The 18,183-nt window shown below is 59.7% G+C and overlaps 1 protein-coding gene across 13 annotated transcripts in view; it reads left to right on the top strand.

Moving 5' to 3' along the window:
* Nucleotides 1-18,183, top strand: part of ARHGEF10L (Rho guanine nucleotide exchange factor 10 like) — a 137,961-nt gene that overhangs the window by 60,228 nt on the left and 59,550 nt on the right. For 10 of the 13 annotated variants that reach the window (XR_013813741.1, XR_013813742.1, XR_013813743.1 and 7 more), the window contains 5 exons: nt 920-1,011; nt 2,567-2,650; nt 7,033-7,205; nt 14,724-14,832; nt 17,274-17,380. Coding sequence is in view for 10 of the 13 variants with exons in the window: in XM_079776225.1 (XP_079632351.1) it covers nt 920-1,011; nt 2,567-2,650; nt 7,033-7,205; nt 14,724-14,832; nt 17,274-17,380 (565 nt within the window). In the remaining 3 variants the exon portion in view is untranslated. Of the gene's footprint in view, nt 1-919; nt 1,012-2,566; nt 2,651-7,032; nt 7,206-11,785; nt 11,903-14,723; nt 14,833-15,807; nt 16,557-17,273; nt 17,381-18,183 lie in introns of those variants that run through there. The other 3 variants (XM_079776223.1, XM_079776221.1, XM_079776222.1) reach the window with 3 other exon arrangements.

Raw genomic sequence — 18,183 nt, 5'->3', positions numbered from 1 at the left:
AGTTTGCCAACCAATGTCCTACGTGACTGCGGGACCTTTGTCCAAACTACGGAACCATTCACTCAACTCCAGACTTGATCCGAATTCTGCCCGTTTTTCCGCCCGTGTCCTTTCTTTGTTCCAGGGTCCCATCCAAGGTCCCAGGTTGCGTGTAGTTGTCACCGGCCTGCGCTGGTCTGTGACAGTTTCTCAGTCTTCTCTTGGTTTTTATGATCCTGGCAGCGTTGAGGAGTGACGGGCAGGCATCCTGTAGCAGGTCCCCCGGTCTGGGTCCGCCTGGCATTTTTCTCCCGATGGGACTGGGGTTATGGAGTTGGGTAAGAAGACTGCAGAGGCAGGTGCCCTTCTCGTGTGTGCCACGTCATGTCAGGGGTGCACGATGTCCGAGTGACGGCCCGGGGACGGTCACGCGCTCACTTGGTTCGGGTGGGCTCTGCCGCTTCCCCACCCTTCTCCTTGGCGTGCCTGCTCCCCGGAAGCGGGTGTCTGAGTCCAGCCCGTCCTCAGCTCTGTCTCTCAGGCCTGGTATGTGAGCCATTGCAAGTCCTCCTTTCTCCCAGGAGGTGGTCCCCAGGTCTGGCCTCCAGCTCCAGGTGGGAGAACATTGGGGAGAAGGAGGGTCCCCCTGAGCCTGCGCTGGAGGGAAGACGGGCGCCCAGCCTGGGGAGCACTGTGATCTTCATGCTCTTAAAGCAGCAGGCTGCCTTCTAAAGACGAGGAAGGGGCTTGTCCCGGCCCTCCAAAGCCTCCAGACTGATGGCTGTGGCGGCCAGAGGCTCCTGTCAGCCCGCCCTGCCCCTCGCGTGCCCTGCTGTCCGGTGAGGGGCTGCTGGAGCTCCCAGAGCCCCTTTCTCTGTCTCTCCGGCGTCAGCTCTGTCCCCTGCCCTGTAGCTCACTGGCACTGTGTCTCGGCCCGCAGGGTGCCGGCTGTGGTGAGCAATGGAGATGCCGCGGACACAGCTTTGTCCGGGGTCCGACGCTCCAGCTGGAAGCGGAAGAGTTCCCGTCGAAGTAAGTCTCCCACCCCCCAAGTCAGGTCTTAGCCCCCGGGGGGCGGTGCCAGGATAACCTGAGTCCCCTCCTCTAAGCCCAGAGAGCGATGGGGGGTTGGGGGGGGGGCTGTGTGAGCTGAGGGGTCGTCCTCCCTGGCTGGGCTGCCGTGGGCTGGGTGGCAGTTCTGGGGTGGACTGGACACTGTCCACGCTGGACAGTTGCCTCCGTTTGCCCCGAGAGCCATGGTCCAGGAGCGGACCACACATTCAGCCGCTCATTGGCTCCTCACGTACTTCCGAAGCAGTTGGTGGGTGTCCCCGTGACCAAGACGAGGTTCCTCTGGGAGCAGAGCCAGACACACAGGCAGGCGGCTCCCACGAAGAGGGCAGGTGGCAGAGTGGGACAACCCCTGTGTCCCCGAGGCAGAGAGCCAGGGAGTGGGGTCAGGGAAAGAGTGTCCAGGCGGCTTGTGCAGGAGCCCGAGGGAGCAGTAAGCCTCGGGGTGATGGATGGAGTGCCACATCGGAGGGTTCCTCCTGGGCCTCAGGGGCCATACTTTTTCGAAGGCAACAAGGAGCCAGGAGAGGCTGGTGATGCAGCCCCATTTGCATTTCAGTCCACCCTGTGGGGTGGGGGTGTAGCTAGGAGACAGGAGACGGTGGGGTGGGCTGGAGTCCCGTGAGGAGGCTGTGGAGAGGGAGGTGGAGGCCGGAGCTAGGGACCTGGACAGAGAAGGCCAGGTCTGAAGCCACCGGGAGGCAGAGTCTGTGGGGGGAAGGCAAGGAGGTCAGGACGAGGCTCTGACAGGCTCTGGGGCCCCGGGGCAGCTGGAGGCATCGCAGTTAGGATGGCGAGACCTCAGAGGTCCCAGGCCTTCCCGGAGTGGGGCGAGGACAGGCTCCCATCAGGCGTGGCGACTGGCTTTCAAAACCCTTGCTCTGCAGGGCCCTGTGCCCCTAAGGAGGGCAGAGAGTGGGCACAGTTTTGGGGAAAGACCTCATTACATTTTGCATCTATTGGGCTACTGTCATGGCAGGGGGCACGCCCTGCCCTGCTCATAGACCTCCCAGTGACGTGTTTGGGGATTAAGCTCTGTCTCATTTGTGCTCATTTGCTGAAATCTTCACCCATCAGGACTCTGCTGGCTGGGTTTTGGGGGACTCTTCTTAATCCCACTCTCCAAGTCTATCCCCCTCCCCCTATTTCCACTTCTCACTGGGGCTGGTTGGCCCACCCCTGCCTCTGGGTGAGAGGTGGCTCCTTCTGGGGTAGCGCTGGGGGCCTGGGCCACTGAAAATGTGCCCTGGGTGCTGGGTCTGCTCCCTGCAGGTGCCCTCAGCCAGGTGGGCAGGTCTGTGGGGGGCAGTGGAGTCTGGGAGAGGTGGGGGTGGGGGGATGGAGAGAAGGAGCAGAACAGTGTCCTCTGAGAGTGGCGGGCAGGCTCCCCAGGGCCCAGGCTGCCCGGCGCTGATGCTGGCGGGGGAGCTGCCAGCTGGTACAGCTGATGTCAGTCTGGCAGCCGCCTCTGCCTGGGCCGCCACAGCCTGACTCCTGCTCTTTCCTTCACGCCCAGTCGACCGGTTCACCTTCCCCGCCCTGGATGAAGATGTGATTTATGACGACGTCCCGTGTGAGAACCTGGATGCCCACCAGCCCGGTAGGGCCCCTTGCATGCTTCCTTGCTTCTCTGGGGCTGCGTGGGAGGGGCGGGGACTGGGGACCGTCTGTCTTCTTTCATTTCCTTCCCTCCTCACCCAGCCAATTGCCCCTCCTCCCTGCTTTTAAAAAACACTGGAGTCATCCAGGGAGAGTGGGAGATGGCTGAGGGTGGGGCCAGGCTGGGGCGCGGCAGGGTTAGGGCCTCGTGGCTGGGGACGCTCTGGCTGAAGGGTCTCAGGCCAGTTATTTCCCCTCTCCAAGCCTCGATTCCTCCCTCAGGGAAATGGGTGATAGTCGGGGCTTGCAGGGAGAGTGACAGCTTGTTAAGCTGAATGGGGAATGGGGAAGCGGAGAAAGCTGGGGAGCCTGTGCCCTGCTCTGCAGTAAGGCCCTCGGTGGCCTGGAGGGCAGGGTGGGGTGGGGTGGGGAGGTGGGGGGTGGGGTGAGTCCTGCTGGAGCTGGGCCCAGCTTTCTCACCCAGGGGGAGGGGTATTTATTATCACCATCTTTGCTTGAACACATGAGGCCAGCGACTCTCACGTTTGTCTCTGGGACTCTGCTTTGAGACTTTGATTTGGGTATATTATGTCCTCATCCTACAAAGAAATTGCAGAGGCAGGGCTGGGATTTGAACCTTGGTCATTCTGACTTCAAGTCCAGTGCTCTGTCCCCTACCCCAGGAGGACTTGGGCAGTGTCTGATGCCAGATGACTCTCACTGTTCAATCAACCTCACGAGGTCAGAAGGGCCAGGCTATGGCTCCAAGTTGAGTTGCATCAGAGAGGTTAAGCCACCAGCCCCAGATCACACAGCCAAGATTTTATGGACATCTGCCTGACTCTTGCCTTTTCTTTTTTAAATTTTTATTTATTTATTTATTTTTTTCTTTTTGGAGAGAGAGAGAAAGGGAGAGACACAAGGAAACATCGATTTGCTGTTCCACTTGTTTATGCATTCATTGGTTGATTCTTGTATGTGCCCTGACCAGGAATCAAACCCGCAACCTTGGCATATTGGGACGACACTCTAACCAACTGAGCTACCCAGCCAGGGCCTGACCCTTGCTTTTACTTTTTTTTTTTCTTTTTTAAAAATATATTTTTATTGATTTCAGAGAAGAAGGGAGAGGGAGAGAGAGATAGAAACATCAATGATGAGAGAGAATCATAGATTGGCTGCCTCCTGCACATCCCCCACTGGGGATCCAGCCCACAACCCGGGCATGTGCCCTGACCAGGATTCGAACCGTGACCTCCAAGTTATAGGTCGACTCTCAACCACTGAGCCTCTCTGGCTGGGCTGACTCTTGCTTTTGCTGCTACCCCATTCTGCCTGCTCTCGGGGCTCCCCCTGTCGGGGAAACACAGCCCCTGCTTTAGAGGAGCTCCTAGTCTGATAGGGGTGGTCCTCACCATCCGTGGGCTAGGCACAGTCCAACGGGAGAGACACAGACATGACAAGACCTGAGGGCCCCCAGAGCCACCCTCCCGACTCCTGTTCCAGCCACAGGGACAAATGGGACAACAGGCATCCCTTTGCAAGCCCAGGAGGTGCTTACCCTCCCTGCTTGTAGCTCAATGGATCCAGGAGGGGTGGGGGCAGGGTGCATTGTGTAGGGAGGCAGTGGGTCCCAACCCAGGAGATCTGAGAGGCCTGAGGCCCTTGTTGAACCTCTTTGGGCTATTTTCCCACCTGAATGTCATCAAGCAATGAGCTACTTAGTTCCTAGTCTCCCCGCCCCCCGCCCCCCCCAAGCACTATCGTGTCCTGAGGGCACGGGGAAAATGGCTTGTCCTAGTTTTCCCTGAGGTGGTTAAGAGTATGTGTCAGACAATCTGCCTTTGAATCCCAGCTCTGAGCCTGCAGAGTGAGGACCCCCCACCCCCAGGCCCCCACCTGCAGGGCTTGGGAGGCCTGAGGGAGACAAGGCTGTGGCCGCCTCGGCAGGTCTGCTGCTCAGGGATGCTGCTGTGTTAGTAACAGGCCGGCGTGGACTCATGTGGGCTCCGCGGGCCCTGGGAGAGGAGGTTGTCGGCCGAGGTGCAGGCCACGCACGCTAGTGGACACTCAGCCCTGGGTTCCAGTCTCGGCTCTGCCATTGATGAGGGCACAGGGATCTGTGCCTTTGGGCCACACGTATTTTATTTATATGTTTCTTCATATAAAATCAGAATGTCATCCTGACCCACAGGACTTTGGGGAGGGTCACACCAGAGGACTGCGGCTTCATCTCTCGGGGCCTCAGTTGATGCAACTGTAAAGCTGGGGCAATAAAGCTGGGCGCTTGGTGAGGATGCCAGTAGAGAGTGACATGGAGCGCTGAGCGGTGGTGGTGAATGCTGTGGAAAGGGCTGTGATCTTGAGCACCAGTGAAGCCTGAGGCCCCAGGAAGCGGAGGGCGGGGACCAGGACCAGAGCTGCTGTGAGGCCCCTGAGGCTGAGGGTTTGGCACAGGCCCAGGAATCTGGTGGCACGGTGTCCCCTGGAGGAGCGTTTTTAGATGAGCCCAGGATGGTGGGGCTTCCATACAAAGCGGCGAATGGATGGAGCCCGGCCCGGGAGTCTGCAGCCCCTCCCGTTCACTGCCTGACCTTGGGCAAGTCATCTGTCTAACGGAGGGGTGATGACTTGCCACCTGCTGACCTGCAGGGCTGCTGGGAAAATCCACCGAGACTGACACATAGATGTGGGCGGGGCGGGGACCTGGTGGCCCTTGGAAGGTGGGGAGGGAGACATCTGGCAGCCACCCTGGTCCTTCCTCAGGGGCAGCCCCAAGCATTGGTGGGGCCCGCACTGCAGTAATAGGACAATCAACCCAGCCTGGTAAAGGTCACCGTAAAGGTCACCGCCTAGTCACCAGCTGCTCCACTCCCTGAAAACATTAGTCACTATTAATCTTTTGCTTAAAAATACCCTCGTGCTCCCGCCTGATCCTGGGGCCCAAGTTTCCAGCTAAGCCTCAGTGCGCCCGTTTTTTTCTTTGGCTGCCAACCTTCCAGACCCCTGCCCCCCACTTTCCCGAGGGGTGCAGGTGCGGGCTCAAGGTCAGTGCGATGACACCGAGCCCACCTACAGTCCGCCCCCCCCCCCCCCCACTCCCCGGGAAGGATCCGCTGCTCTTTGCTAGAGCTTTAGGTACATATTTTATTTACTCCCCCTTCTGCTTATTACCATCCCATTTTGCAGAGAGGCCTCCGAAGACCTGAGCTCCTCCTTCCCAGCACGTGTGCTTTCTGAGCAGATTAAACTCCTTCCCAATGCCGTATTTTCCCCGTGTTGACAACGGGCTTTTCATCTGCGGGCATTTTTGGAGCCTGGCCTCCCTTTTGTGAGGTTTGCAGTTCAGTTCTGCGGGTAACTGACCCGGAAGTGAAGCCCCGAGGGGTGAAGGTGAAGCCCAAGACCTCCCAGTGGCGGAGCTGGGGCTGTGCGGGGACCCGTGTTCCAGTCCCAGGACAGCCTGTGAGCCCATCTCACACCCACTTGACAGAGACCCCAAGAGTGCCCAGGCCCTGGTGGCACCTGTCTCTCTGGGCTAGTGGACTTTCGGGTCTTTGTCCCCAAGTTTTCGGTTCAAGGCATTTCCTGTGGGGCCTGGAGGAAAAGGGACCGCTCCTGGACATTGGTGCAGGTGCGCCCCCTACTGGACCATGCTGGACCGTTGTGGGAAAGAGGCTTGGCGTGAAGGATCCTGGCTCATGGAATGCTGGACCATCTCGGTTTACTTCCAGGATGCTGAGGCCAGAGCTGAGGGCCCGAGTCAGAACTTGGTCCTCCATCTTCTCTTCGCTTTCCTTTCTTTTTTCAATCCTCAACTGAGGATATTTTCCCATTGAATTTTAGGGAGAGTGGAAGAGGGAGGGAAAGACAGAGAGAAATATCGATGTGAGAGAAACACATCAATTGGTTGCCTCCTGCATGAGCCCCAACCAGGGCCCGGGCTGGGGAGGAGCCTGCCACTGAGGCACGAGCCCTTGACTGGAATCGAACCCGGGACCCTTCAGTCCTCAGGCCGACGCTTTGTCCACTGAGCCAAATCGGTTAGGGCCGTCTTCTCTTTTCTACTAAAAAATGCCTCGGAGGCCCAGGATGAGCACTCAGACCCCAGAAAAGTAATGCTGACAACGACAGGAAATCAGTGAGCCTGTCGGGTGCCGGACACTTTTCTTGCGCTTTTTTACACTTTCTCGTGTCCGCTTCACTTGACCGGGTGGCTGTTGTGCTGTCCTCACCTCTGTTGTATGGACAAGGAAGTGAAGGCGGAGCTCCAGGGCCAAATGACATGTACCCGTACCCCCCCCCACCCATGCCCCTGGGCGCAGAAATGGGGTCTGGTGGGCTTGGCCTTGGGCTCTGCTCACCAGCCTGTCCCTGGGCCAGCAGGGGCAGAGAGGAGCCTGCTGTACGAGGATGTGCGCCGGGACGGGGCGCCCAGGGAGGCCGAGGACCTAGGCTGGAGCTCCAGCGAGTTTGAGAGCTACAGCGAGGACTCCGGGGAGGAGGCCAAGCCGGAGGCAGAGCCCGCCAGGCACCGCGTGTCCTTCCAGCCCAAGGTGAGCAGGCGGGGGCGACTCTCAGCCCAGCCAGGGCACTGGGACCCCCTCGGGGAGGGGACGATGCGGGTGGTGAGAGCCAGGCCCGAGACTCATAGCTGAACAGTGATTCCCAGGAATGTGTGAGGGGGGGCGTGGCCCAGGTGCCCTGGAACAGAAGCTGACCTGCGGGCCTTGCTGTTTGGTGTGGAGAGCCCTGAACCGGGGGTGGGCGTGGCTCATCCCTGGCACAGGTGCTCTCCCGCCCCGCGTCCGTGGCAGATCCTGGCATTGATCATGATGCTCCTGGGCTCAGGTCTGGCTTCAGAATCCCCAGCGCAGTGCGCCAGGCAGCCCGACCCGCTGACCAGAGTGCGCACTTGGAGCGAACCATCGTGCTCTTCCTGCCCTGCGCGGGTCTGTGTCCTCGGACCAGTCAGGCCCACCCAGTCCTCCGCCTGGGGCGGGGAGCCAGCGGGGCTGCTGTGGCCGAGACCGAGCTGCCTGGGAGGCTCCTTCCCGCGGCCTTTCAAAGCGCCATCCATGCATTGGTTCCTTCTGGAATTCTGCCTGGAACAGGTGCATCCTGCTGATCTCAGGGAGCGAGCCGGAGGCCGAGAGGAGGGGGCTTGCCTGGCCCCTCCTCTCCTGTGACAGTCCCACTGCTCCCATTCATTCTATAGACGCCCCCAGAAGGCAGACTCAGGCCTTGCTGAGATTTGGGATTTAGTGGGAGCAGCTTCTTACTGACGGACCGGAGGTGACTGGGTCCCTCTCAGGCTCCTTCGGAAAAGACACACACAGCAGGCACGTGCAGCCTGGAGGCGGGGCAGGGACAAGGCAGGGGGTCCCAGACCTGGGCTGGGATTGTGGGGGCCTCCAAGTCTTCCCTAGTGCCTCCTGCCTCTTTCTAAGTGAGGGGATCCCCTCAGACAAGAAGGCCCAAGTCCTCAGGAAGCCTGGGAGCGAGCAGGTCTCGCCTGGTCTTGTGGCTGGGCCTCCGTGGGCTGGGCCATGGCAAGTGGCCTTGACATGCTGCTAGCAAAACAGTTAGGCATCTATGACACCTACTGTGTGCTTAGGCCACATCGTAGGGTGTGGGCTGGGGTACACGGGAACAGGAAGACCCACCCAGGCTCCCGGAACCTTTGTGGTCTAGGAGATACCGAATATGGGATAATTTGTCAAGAAAGAAGACAAAATGCCATTCTGTAACCGTGAGCCCTGGCACCTATGGTGCCTGCCTGACACGGTGGGATCTGGTGGGGTTGGTCAGGGGGCGCCCAGGAGAGAGGAGCTGGGAGCTGGGGTGCAGCAGCTGGAGGAGATGGAAAGGTGACTTAGGCTAAAGGGGTGGCCCGGCGAAAGCCAGGAACAGGCCGTTCCTGCTTCTGCCCTCAGAAGGGGCAGCGTGCACCACTTGAGAGAGAGCGGGGGCTTCCGTTATGAAGCCACCACGTCCCCTGGGCAGCCTCTCTGTAGGGGGGCGGGATGGGCACATCTCAGCCGGCTCCTGGTCGTGGGAGCAAGTGGCCTTGATGCCTAGGCCAGCCCTTGTTCTCAGCCTCTGGCTGCCCCTCCTCATCCCACAGCCATGTCCCAGCCCTGCCTTCTTGCTGGGGCCTGGGAGGGCACCGTAGGCACCTCTCAGAGGGCAGGAGGCATGGGGGTGCTGAGTTGGGGCTCTCTGGTGGTGGCCTTCAGACCTGCATGGGCATCAGGATTACGTGGTAGCTGGTTGAATTCCCAGATGCCAGGGCCTCACCTGCTCAGGGACTCTGGCTCAGGGTTTGGGTGTGGCAGTGGCTTTTAACCAGCGCTCTGCCCCCAGGGGATGCCAGGGGCCAGGGAGCACTCAGAGTGCTGGGCTGGCCCTGCCGGGGTCTGGCCCCAGGGGCGGGGTTTCTGGCTGCTGCCATGACCTCAGGTCCCTCATACCCTGAGGCTGGGGCTTTGGGCTCTCCTTAGCAGACAATGTTCTTGGAATTTCTAACCACGGGGACTTTTTCTCTGGAGGTGGAGCCAACGCCCTCCTGCTGCCTGAACAGCAGGCTCCCAGGACAGGGGATTGACGAGGGGCCCTTCCTTCAGCACCCACCTCTGCCAGGGACCCCCTGACCCTGCCTGCGGTGCTCTGCCCTCCGGAGCTTCTCCGACGCACCTGCTCCCGTGTCTGGCGCTGCAGTGGCTGATGCTTCGGGGCCACCGCTGCTTGGCCGTGTTGTGTGGCTGCGGGGCGCTGGGCAGCAGAGATCTGGGGAAGGGCTGTGTCCTGTCCTTGGAGACCAGAGGGGCCTGGCACCCTGCCCTGCTGCCAGAGAGCGAGTGGACTTCCTCCTTCTCATGTCTCGAGAGGCCGCTCTCGACGGGTGGACTTTTGCCAAAGGAAGTGACCGCAGGGTGTGCAGAGGGACCTCCTTGGAAGCAGCCGACCCGGGTGTAAGCAGGAGCCGGGTGCTCTTCCGTTAATCGTACCTGCTGGCTGCCTCCCATGGTCAGTGGCAGGTGTTAATTTTTTTCCAGTTGTGGAGTGGGCTGCTTGAACTTTTTCACTTTCTGATTGTGACCTCTTCGTAATCAAGGTCACTGTGACCCAGTGGGTCAGGGGACGGGGCAGAAAAGCCAGCTCTGACTTCAGCCTTGTTCGCTCCCCTGCTCGGATCTGGCCAGTTCTGCAGGAGACTTCCGATCCTGGGTCTTCTGACCCAGGGCATCAGGCCCACGTGGGCTTTATGGTTTTATTGTGTCGATCTTATTTGCAGATGGAACAGAACGCATTACATACTCCAAGCTCCCCAGTTTCTGGGGAGGCTGAGTAACGCAGAGAAGGATCCCTGTCCAGTTACTTCTTTGTATAACCATCATGAACCTTTGCCTGGCGTGGTACAGCTTACCAAGCAGTTTCATTTAGTTTTCCTAATACCCTAGAGTGGTTGGTATTATGGGCATTAAGAGTCTCATTTTGTTCATCAGAGAACCTAAGTGACCGAAGCTCAGAGAGGTTAGATGTTGTGGTCAGGGTCACACAGCCAGTGAGGGGTAGAGCCACACTCAACACATATCATTTGACAGAAAATACTTCATCCATCCATCCGTCTATCCATCTGTACATCCCACCATCTATCCATCCAGCTATTCAACAGATGGTGAGCCCTCATTCGAATAAGAGAGTGTGATGATCGCTTCCACTTTTTGAGGAATCACCAAGCTCTTGATATAGTAAATGTATCATCTATGTAATCTCCTCAGCCACTCTATGAAGTGGTTATTACCATGGCTGCTTTGCCTGTGGGGAAGCTGGAACTCAGGTGGGGAGACCTTCCAGCGAGTAAGCGGGGCTGGTGATTTGAGTGCAGGCTCGCCTGCCTCCGGAGCTCAGACTCTCGGATCTCCCTGCGTGTCTGCTGCTCTAAAGGACACTCTCTCGGTCTTCTGTGTACTTGACCAGATATCACCCTTGCTTATACACATCATGCATTTGAATGTCTATCTGATCATCTGTCCATCCATCCATCTTCCCAGACAGTATGTAAGCAGTCACCCATCCATCCTTACATTCAGTCCTCCCTCCCTCCCTCCCTCCTTCCCTCCCTCCCTCCCTCCCTCCCTCCCTTCCTCCCTCCCTCTCTTCCTCTCTCTACTTATCCACCCCTTCCTCCAGAGGTGTGCTAGAGCCAGCTTGGCCTTGCTCACAAGAACCCAAGAACCAATCGTGTGCGTCTCTTTCCAAGTTTACATTCAGTGACTCAGGTTGGTAGTTTGAAATGGGTTAGGTGGGAGCATTTACACCACGGGAATGCCACAAAGCAGAGCTCTGTTGCCTGGAGAACTGGTTGTTGATGTTTATCAGCACAGCACTGTATCATCCACCAGTCCATTCATCCTTTTATTTTTCCATTCATCTTACTGTCTATTCATCCCTCCATCCATTTGCCCTGCTATACAGTCACCTAACTAAATTTATCCATTTGCTCACCTATCCATTTATCTCTCCATCCATCCGTTCATCCATCCATCCATCCATCCATCCATCCATCCATGAGCCTGTCCATCTACCCATCTGCCTGTTTTGCATCCATCTGTCCAACCATCCCTCCATCCATTCACCCATCTTTCTGTGCATCTTCCTACTCATCCACGTATCCCCTTGCCCACCTGTTCCGCCCATCCATCTACCTGCCATCCATCCATCTCACAAAGTTGCCAAGAACCTCTTATGTCACAAGCCCCCTGGGATAGGGAGATGACAAAGACACAGTCCTTGTCCTCCCGGCATTGCTCCCCTTCCCTGAGAGGTGCCTGGGCTACTCCCCTGCCACCTCTCCTCCCCAGCAGCGGGGTTCCCTGCTGCAGAGACCGGCCCTGGCTCCCTGACATGTTGGGGGGTAGGGCGATGCTGGAACCAGTCCAGGCAGGAGGCTGGCTGGACTGCTGCCTGGGCCCTGGTCAAGCCCAGCCCCCAAATCCCGCCTGCTCCGAGTTGTCCATCCGCCACCTTACCTGAGTCTCCTTTTTCCTCTGTTGTCCCTGTTTTGTCTCCTCCCTGTCCTGCCTGCTCCTCTCACCTGCTCTCCTTCTGCCTGGCCGCTTGGGGGCTCCAGCTTTCTCCAGACCTGACTAGGCTAAAGGAGAGATACACCAGGACTAAGAGAGACATCTTGGCTTTAAGAGTTGGGGGGAGAGACATGCAGGAGCTGAAGCACAAGTACGATTGTAAGGTATTGTTTGTCTGTCCCTCCCACGTCCTGGGCCGCAGAGGGTGGGCCGAGCCCTGGGCTGCCCCCGAGACCCGAACTGGCCGTGGGGCGCACCTGTGCAGGAGCTGGTCGGCGCCATAGCAGGCCTGTTTCTTTCCATGCTCTTACCTCTCATTTTCTCCCCACCCTCAAGCGAAGCCTTACGGGTCTACAGGATTTCCTGGGTGGGTTTTCAAACTTAGGGCCTTCGGAATCACCCGTGGAGCTTTGAAACATGCAGATTTCTGAGCTCCGCCCTCGGAAGACTCGGAGTCTGCAGGTTGGGACCAAGGCCCTGCAGTCTGTGTATTTAATAACCATGGTGGTGGTGGGGGAGGGGGTTGGGTTACATAGACATCCTCCCCGTCCTGTTCAGAGAGATTCAGGGTACCTGCTTCTCAGATGGGACCCAGACTGCTGGATCATGATGCTGCTGACAGCAGTAGCTTCCATTCATTGAGCAACTACCATGTGCTATGGGCTTGGAAGGCCCGAAGGCCTGGGTTTGAATCCCTGTCCCACCACTTTCTCTCTGTGTGATCCTGGGCAGGTCTCTTGACCTCTCTGACCTCGGTGTCCTTGCCTGAGAAATGGGGGCATTAGCAGTAGCAGCCCCTGGGACGGATGTAAGGATGAGCTCAGGCGTGTTAGGTGCTCGGTGCTGCACTCAGCACAACCGGGCGCTCAGTGGATGGTGGCAGTGTGACTGTGCCTGCCTGTGCTGTCCCCAGGGCCCCCTGCAGGCAGGTGTGTCACTGCTGTCATTTAGCGTGAGTGAGGACGGAGAGGGTCACACCGGCGTCAGCAGCAGAGCCGGGCTTCACACCTGGCTTCGTGCGGTTAAAGCCTGCACTCTCCAGCCCGTGGCCCTGTCCCCATCAGACCCCGAGGCTTCCCCAGCGAGAGGAGAAGAGGCGCCCTACAGCGTGCAGGCCCTTTTACAGATGCCCCGAGAGGCCTGGCACCTGGGGTCGGGCAGGTTGAACTTCTCGGGAAGCCGAGGCCAGAGAGGAGCCGGGCGCACCTGGAGGCCCAGAGGCCCAGACCAGCGCTTTTCCTGGCGCGGCCTCTGCACCGTGAGGGTGGGTGGGGGTGGCAGGCGGACTCAGGGACACCTCTGGGGTGCTCACCTGCTCTTTTACTGCCCAGGAAAATGTCAACAGGGAGGCTGCAGGTGGTTCCCCCAAAGACCACGGGGGAGTTCCTAGGACAGCCCTGCAGATGGCGCTCTGCCAGGCCGGGAACTGGGCTCCAGGACAGAGGTTTCCCATCTGGGGGGTGAGGGGGATGGTGTGTGACCCACTCAGAAGAGGATGAGCGTCTTCGTGCAGTTTGGGGTCGACATCTGTCCCTCTTGTTAGTTCTCACAGGCGTTTATGACCCTCCCGCCCAAAAGGCCAGGCACTGCTACCCTCGCATTGTCCCCGTGGAGGCGAGGAGGGGCCGGGACGTTCCTTCCCCACCCTCTGCTGGTTGTTTCTAGAAAGCTGGCCTTGTTCCTGAAAAGCGCCACCCTGCCCCCAGCCTCAGCCCCCACTGGTTTACAGCAAGCCTTCCTCTCCCAGACCCCCACGGAGCGCCCGCCCCTTCTGCTGGGGCCTCGGGGTGTTTGGAGGAAGGAGGTCGGAAGAGCAGAGACCAGGTCCCCCTCGCCCCATGAGGGCTCCCAGCTGCAGCAGAGACTTCAGGAAGGAGAGGGTGCTCCTAGGCAGGGACTGTCCGTGATGCTAGCCGTGGGGTTATTTAAATTCAAATGAATGAAATAGAGTTTGGGTCCTCAGTGGCATCAGCCACGTTTCCAATGTCCACGTTTCCAATGTCCGAAAGTTACGTGGGGTTAGTGGCTGCCGCGCTGGCAGCACAGAGAGGAAGCGTGTCCGTCCCTGTGGAAGCTTCTCTCAGTGGCGCTGGCTGTGCGTCGGGGAAGATGCCAGGGCTGGGCTGGGTGCGGAGGGGACGAAAGAATGAGTTAGGGGACAGCAGCTCTGTTTGCAGGCCAGGGCTCCCCCAGCGCCCCGGGTGCCCGCTTCCCCTCCTGGGCACGCCTCCTCCTGTGCCCGCGTTCTGCTTAGCTTACTACGCTGTTGTCCCGGGCCCTCCCCGCCGAGGGGAAGCTGCGCCCTGCTCGGTGGCAACGTCAGCCTTCTCCCCTTTCCTGGACTGTGGCTCAGTAAGAAACCTGGCTGTTTGGGGGCGCGGGATGGGTTCCTCCCTCGGGTTCCGCAGATGGGATGGAGGTGTGTACTCACCTCCTTTGGGTGGCCCCTTAAGTAACCCCGATATCGTGCAGCTTGCCTTTCTGTCCAGCGTGCTTCCCCAGACCTGTCCGCCTGGTCCTCACGGCCCTGGTGAGTCTCAGCGAGAGACGGAGGCTCACTGAGGTTAAGACGCGTCCAGAGTCACGTTGCTGGGTGTGGTGGAGTTGGGACTTGGAGCCAGGCTAGGACCCCAGGCCTCGAGCCTTCCCCCACACGTCACCTCCCCTCGATTTGATGGGAGTAGGTGCTGTACAGTTTGTCCCATAGGGGAAAAATCAAGTTAGGACCTCCCCTGGCCCATAAAGAGGGTTCCCCTAGGGAGATCCTCCTTCTCATCCTGTCCCAGGAGGTCTCACGCGGTCTCGGGGCGCCCTGCCCCACCGTCCCTCTTAGCCTCTGCTGCCACCTCCCTGGGAGGGAACGGGCCCTGGGGTCTTGATGTTTGTCGTCCTGGCCTGGAGGCCTGGGAGGAGCTGGTGGCCCTTGGTGGCCGGTGGCCCAGGCCTCCCTCCTCTTCTCTGATGAGTGTCTCTGCCTTTGCCCAGATGACCCAGTTCATGAAGGCCGCCAGGAGCGGGACCAAGGACGGGCTGGAGAAGACGAGGATCGCCGTCCTGCGCAAAGTGTCCTTCCTGCACAGGAAAGACGTCCTCGGTGAGGCCCTGGGCCGGCCTGGGGGAGGGCTGGTGCCCAGCCCTGGGGCAGCAGGACTGGTGGGCGAGGTCACTGGTGTCTGGGCTTCTCTGGCGGTGGGTCTTGGGGACTGAACCCCAAGTGTCAGGCTGCTGCCCCAGCCTATTTCCTATTTCTCTTGGAGGCGTGGCCTTCTCTTCCAGGGGAGGTGGGGCCTCTCCCTTTAGCGTCCCTGCCCTTGCCCTTGCCCTTGGCCTCCGGCCTCCCGTGCTGTCTAGCTCACCTGGCCTCGCCTTTGAGTTCTGTTGTTCATTCCTTCCTTTATCAGCCACCTATCTCGACACCAGCCAGCACTTAGTGAACACCTACTAAGTGCCGTGCCCCCTGCTGGGTGCAGGGGCACCAAGATGCATTGAACAGCATCCCTCCAGGAGCTCCTGGTGCAGCGGGGAGACAGGCCTGTAGACAGGAAATGACAAGACAGCTGGCAGGCGGCATGGCGGCATGGTGGGGTGCCATGGCGCGAGGTGGGGAAGACGGGCATGGAATGTGGGATTGAAGGGTCCGGGAAGGGCTGAGAGCAGGAGAGGGAGACCCAGGTCAGTCAGCAGGGGGGTAGGGGAGGGAACGGGTGCTCTGGGCGCAGAAGGGAGCCTGTGCAAAGGCCGGGAGGCGGGGCGTAGATGTCCCAGAAATGATTTTCGTGATAGTTCACATGTATCGAGTATTCGTTGCTTGTCAGGCGCTCATAAGAGCTTTAAGCTCCTCACTTAATCCTAATAAACACCAGACAGCGACAGAGGCCTGCCCCGTTCCCGTTCAGAGAGGAGGGAGCAGGCGCAGCGGGGTTCAGCGACTGGCCTGGGGACACACAGGCACGGAAGGGATGGAGGAGGCTCCTTCCTCTGGCTGGAGTGAGGGTGGGGGAGAGATGGGGCCAGGTCAGGGGGGTAGGCCAGGGAGAACTGAGGCTCTGCGCCCTCTTTTATTTCACCCTCTCTGTGTCTCAGTTTGCTCATCCGGGCAATGGGCTAAGATGGCATCTGTCTCCGGGGGCTGTGGTAAGGATGACCAAGGTAGTGCATGGGAAGAGCCTGGCTCAGCCCCCAGTTCCTGTGTGTCAGGCGTTATTGTCAGTGTGTATGTGTGTGGGTGGGGTGTGTGTGTGTGTGTGTGTGGGGGGGGGAATGCACTAAGTGGAGTGTTTGGTGCCAGGACCGAATCTCTCTGTCCTGGGTCCAGATCCCAGATCCGCTGCCTCCTGGCCATGTGACCCTGCACAGTTAATCCCAACAGCGCATGGGCTGATGCAGCGCTAAACCTATGAGGGTGCCCTGGCCCCCGATTGGAAGGGGACAGGCCCACACGTAGTGGAGCGGCCTGGAGAAAGAGCAGGGTGCACAGGCGCGCTGGCTGAGAGCAGTTCCTGGTCACTCTCCCCACCCCCAGGCCAGCCAGGCGGCCAGCGGGCTCTCCCCAGGCCCTCCCCACCCGGCCGGAGCCTTTCCTAAAGTGACCCTCCCACCAGAGGCGTTATTAATAGCTGTGGCAGAGCTCGAATCACCGGCCAAGAATGTTGCCCAGTGCTGCAGGGGGGAAGAGGAAGCCGCAGGGCCGGAGGCTGGGGTGGGTGCGGAGCGATCGCCCGGGTGCCATGTGGGCCCGGAAGGAGGGCCTGCACCACCCCCACCCCCACGCTGTGGTTCGCTGTCCCTCCTCCTCCTCCTCTTCTGTCTCCTGCTCAGGTAAGGGCCCACCTGAGTGTCCCTGCTCCCTTGGCCCCGGGAGTCACTTCTTTCTTCCCAGCCTCCCCACGGCGCCCACTTCCTGCTGCCCACGGCCGCTGCCATTGGGTGTCAGAGCCCTGAGCAGCCAGGGTCCCGTCTCCCGTGTCCACATCTCTCTCGTAGGGGCCAGACCTCCAAGGCCAGACACTTGCCCTCCGCCAGCCTCCCCTTCTCTCTGCCTGAGCCTGTCTCCCCTGCCCTCCGTCTGAGACCCACGCCCACGCACGCCCACGGTGCCCTGCGGACACCAGCTGAACTTTTCCCCTTTGGCGTCTTTGCATATTTTTTTGGAAGATGAAAACACAAAGCCAAACCGCTCATTCTTTGGGGTCTTTCTTCTCCCTTTTGGGCGTCCAGAAGAAAACTATTTTTAGTGCGAAGTGCTGGGCTCCCAGGCGGCCGGGCCTCGCCAGGCCAGAAGCGGGCGGGTCTGAGCCGGGACAGGGACTCTGGCGAGTGGATGCTGCTGTGTTTTGCCCTCGCTCACGGTTATTTAGGGACGGGCTATTGCAGGGGAGTGTGGCCGAGGATGCGGCCACTGGGCTCTGACCCTGTGTGGCCCCAGGTGCCGCTCAGCCCCCGGGACCCCGGGCCAGGGTGGTTCCCAGCTCCTGGAGCCTGAGCGGGGCGTGTTGTCCTGGCCTTGCTGTGTCACCAGCCTGTCTGACTTTCCAGGTGACTCGGAGGACGAGGACATGGGGCTCCTGGAGGTCAGCGTCACGGACATCAAGCCCCCAGCCCCGGAGCTGGGCCCCATGCCCGACGGCCTGAGCCCTCAGCAGGTCTGTGGGAAGAGCGGGGTGGTGCGGGGGTGGGGGGGGAGTCTTCAGGGGAAGGAAAGTTGGGGTCCCAGCTTATTACCTGGGGACCACAAGGTCTGCATCTTGAAGGGGAAGTGATGATCGGGGGCTCTTGGCTGAACCCCAGCTGCGGCCTCTTGGGTTCTCTTTCCAATCAGCTGCCCAGACTTTCCAAACTGGGCCCCGAGGGCCCCACGCTCTGGTCCCTGGCGGTGTGTCCCCCGACTCCCCACCCATCTGGAGGCTTGCTTCCCACGCCCACGGCAACCAGAGCGGCTCCGACTTACCTGTTTCAAATGAAGGTGCTGTTGGAGGAAAGGGACTAAATTTAAAAAGGGCTGAGACACTGAACTCATCCGGCTCCGAGAGGACTGAGTGAGGTGCCCCGTCCCACCCTCCGTCCACCTGTCGTCAGGCTGGGGTCTCAGAGTCACACGGGCTTCCTCTCCTCGCCGGCTCCTCGTGTCTTCCTTCTCCCAGTGTCGCGCCGAGCCGGGCGGCTTTGCTCGGGGACCTGGGCTGTCACATCGGTTCCCTCCCAATCTGGGTTTTCTCACCCACAGGCCAGCGTGAGAGACCTGCTTCCCTCTGGTTGTGAGGACGGGGCACCAAGCTCAGTGAAGGGATTTGTCACCTCTTTTGGGGGCAGAAAACCCTGATGTCCGGCCTCTTAACAATCAGGGGGATGCGGCCGCACCTCTCGTCTTGGGAGGCCATCCGCCTGCTTCCTTCGTTTCTGTTATCCTGGCCCCTGAACGCATTGGGATGGTGACCCCGCTCTCCTG

Source organism: Cnephaeus nilssonii (genome assembly GCF_951640355.1).
Source record: "Cnephaeus nilssonii genome assembly, chromosome: 7".
In the NCBI taxonomy this organism is placed as follows: domain Eukaryota; kingdom Metazoa; phylum Chordata; class Mammalia; order Chiroptera; family Vespertilionidae; genus Cnephaeus; species Cnephaeus nilssonii.
Note: the sequence above shows the minus strand (reverse complement) of the source record. Positions and strands in the feature narration are given on the sequence as shown.